This window comes from Malurus melanocephalus, unplaced genomic scaffold (genome assembly GCF_030028575.1).
Source record: "Malurus melanocephalus ecotype Western Australia unplaced genomic scaffold, MMel_1.1 scaffold_6250, whole genome shotgun sequence".
Lineage (NCBI taxonomy): Eukaryota > Metazoa > Chordata > Aves > Passeriformes > Maluridae > Malurus > Malurus melanocephalus.
The window spans coordinates 1-1,538 of NW_026629481.1; the positions used below are offsets into that span (position 1 = coordinate 1).

Below are 1,538 nucleotides of genomic sequence, written 5' to 3' on the forward strand. Positions count from 1 at the left end.
AATAAACCCTGTGAGCTGCTCATATTCTGTTGTGTGAGATCTATAAAAATAAAATAATTTCCAAGTTCATTCCTCTCTCCACCTGTTCTGGGTTTTCGTTGTAGGTGCTGGAAGTGTTCGCTGTCCGCCTGATGAGGGTGGGAGTTTTATTTCCAAATGTTCTGGCAGGAATTTTGGGAATTAACCTAAAAACATCCTGCTAAAGCCAACCCTTCCCTTGAGGCACAGCTTCTGTATGGTAACAAAACACTCAGAACCCAGCACAGCTCACTTGGAAAAACTCTTTATTTCAAATAAACCCTGTGAGCTGCTCATGTTCTATCATGTGGGATCTATAAAAATAAAATAATTTCACCTGTTCTGGGTTTTGGTTGCAGGTTCTGGAAGCGTTCACCAGTCGCCTGATGAGGGTGGGAGTTTTATCCAGGAGRGATATTCCCAACCTGACCAAGTACCAGATCATCCTGGCAAGGGATCAGTACAGGAAAAACCCCTCTGGCCAACATGCAGTGAGTTCTTTATTTATTTCATGTTGCTAAATGAATGAATATATACAAATAATCCCAAATTCCAAGATTTCCTGAGATACTTCATCTCTATTTAAGTAGATTTCTGGTTTTAACCTTAAAATAAAATATCATCGAATCCCAGCATGGTTTGGGATCTTAAAGATCATCTGTGAAATCCATAAAATAATTGTTCCACATTTCTGGATGCCAATAAAGGAAATTTAAGGAAAATATGAACTCGATTTAAGTGAAATTGTTTTGAGAACTTACATTGGAATTGCTGACAGCCAAATTTTCATTTTCCCCTCAAAACTATATTGCTGCTCCTATTTTTTTTTTGGCAAATTCTCATAAAATGGTCAAATTTTCTAAACTGAAAGAATATTGCCTAAAAAAAAAAGACTGTGTGTCTCAAGGAGAACAATGGGAAATCTCCTTCACTGCAAACAAGACAACTTTCCTCACTGAATTTCACAGCCTGGGGGGATGTGCCAGAAATCCTTGTTTTCCCAAATGCTGCTGTCGGAGTCTGAGGGTTGATGAGCTGWTTTTGGGAGCTAACAGAGGTGTTTTGGGGGTGGAGGAGGATTGCCTTTACTGAGCATTGTGGGGTTTAGCCCCCGAGGGTGGGATGGGCACAGCTTTGGGCATTCTTTGGGCATTCTATGGGCACGGCTCTGCTGCTCAGGTGCCACTGGGGTTTTGTCAGAGCTGCCCTGGRATTYCTGCTCCTCAGCCATTCCTGATTCYACTCTGWGCTGTTYTTCCTCCSCAGGGAATCCACCAAGGCATCATTGAAGGAGATTTTGCCCTGTGTATCAGTCTGTACCACGGCTACGAGCTGCTGCTGCAGATGGGAATCCGCTCCTTGTTCATCTACCTTTGGGGGATCATGGATGGAGCCAAAGGTGAAGCATCCTTCCTTTCAGCTCCACTCCTTCCATTGAAATTATCTCACTGTGAGGCTCACAAAATAACTGTGAGAATGAGGGGTTCCTGATGGAATTGGGGTTTTGTTCCTCTTGAGTT

General features: G+C 42.6%; 1 protein-coding gene across 1 annotated transcript; it reads left to right on the forward strand.

Moving 5' to 3' along the window:
• Positions 1-104: 104 nt before the first annotated feature.
• Positions 105-1,417, forward strand: LOC130588545 (Fanconi anemia group M protein-like; the record flags this gene model as incomplete). The annotated part of the gene is made up of 3 exons (XM_057389457.1): positions 105-137; positions 378-509; positions 1,285-1,417. Coding segments are annotated over 3 exons (298 nt in total), but the record flags the coding sequence as incomplete, so codon positions are not given.
• Positions 1,418-1,538: the final 121 nt, after the last annotated feature.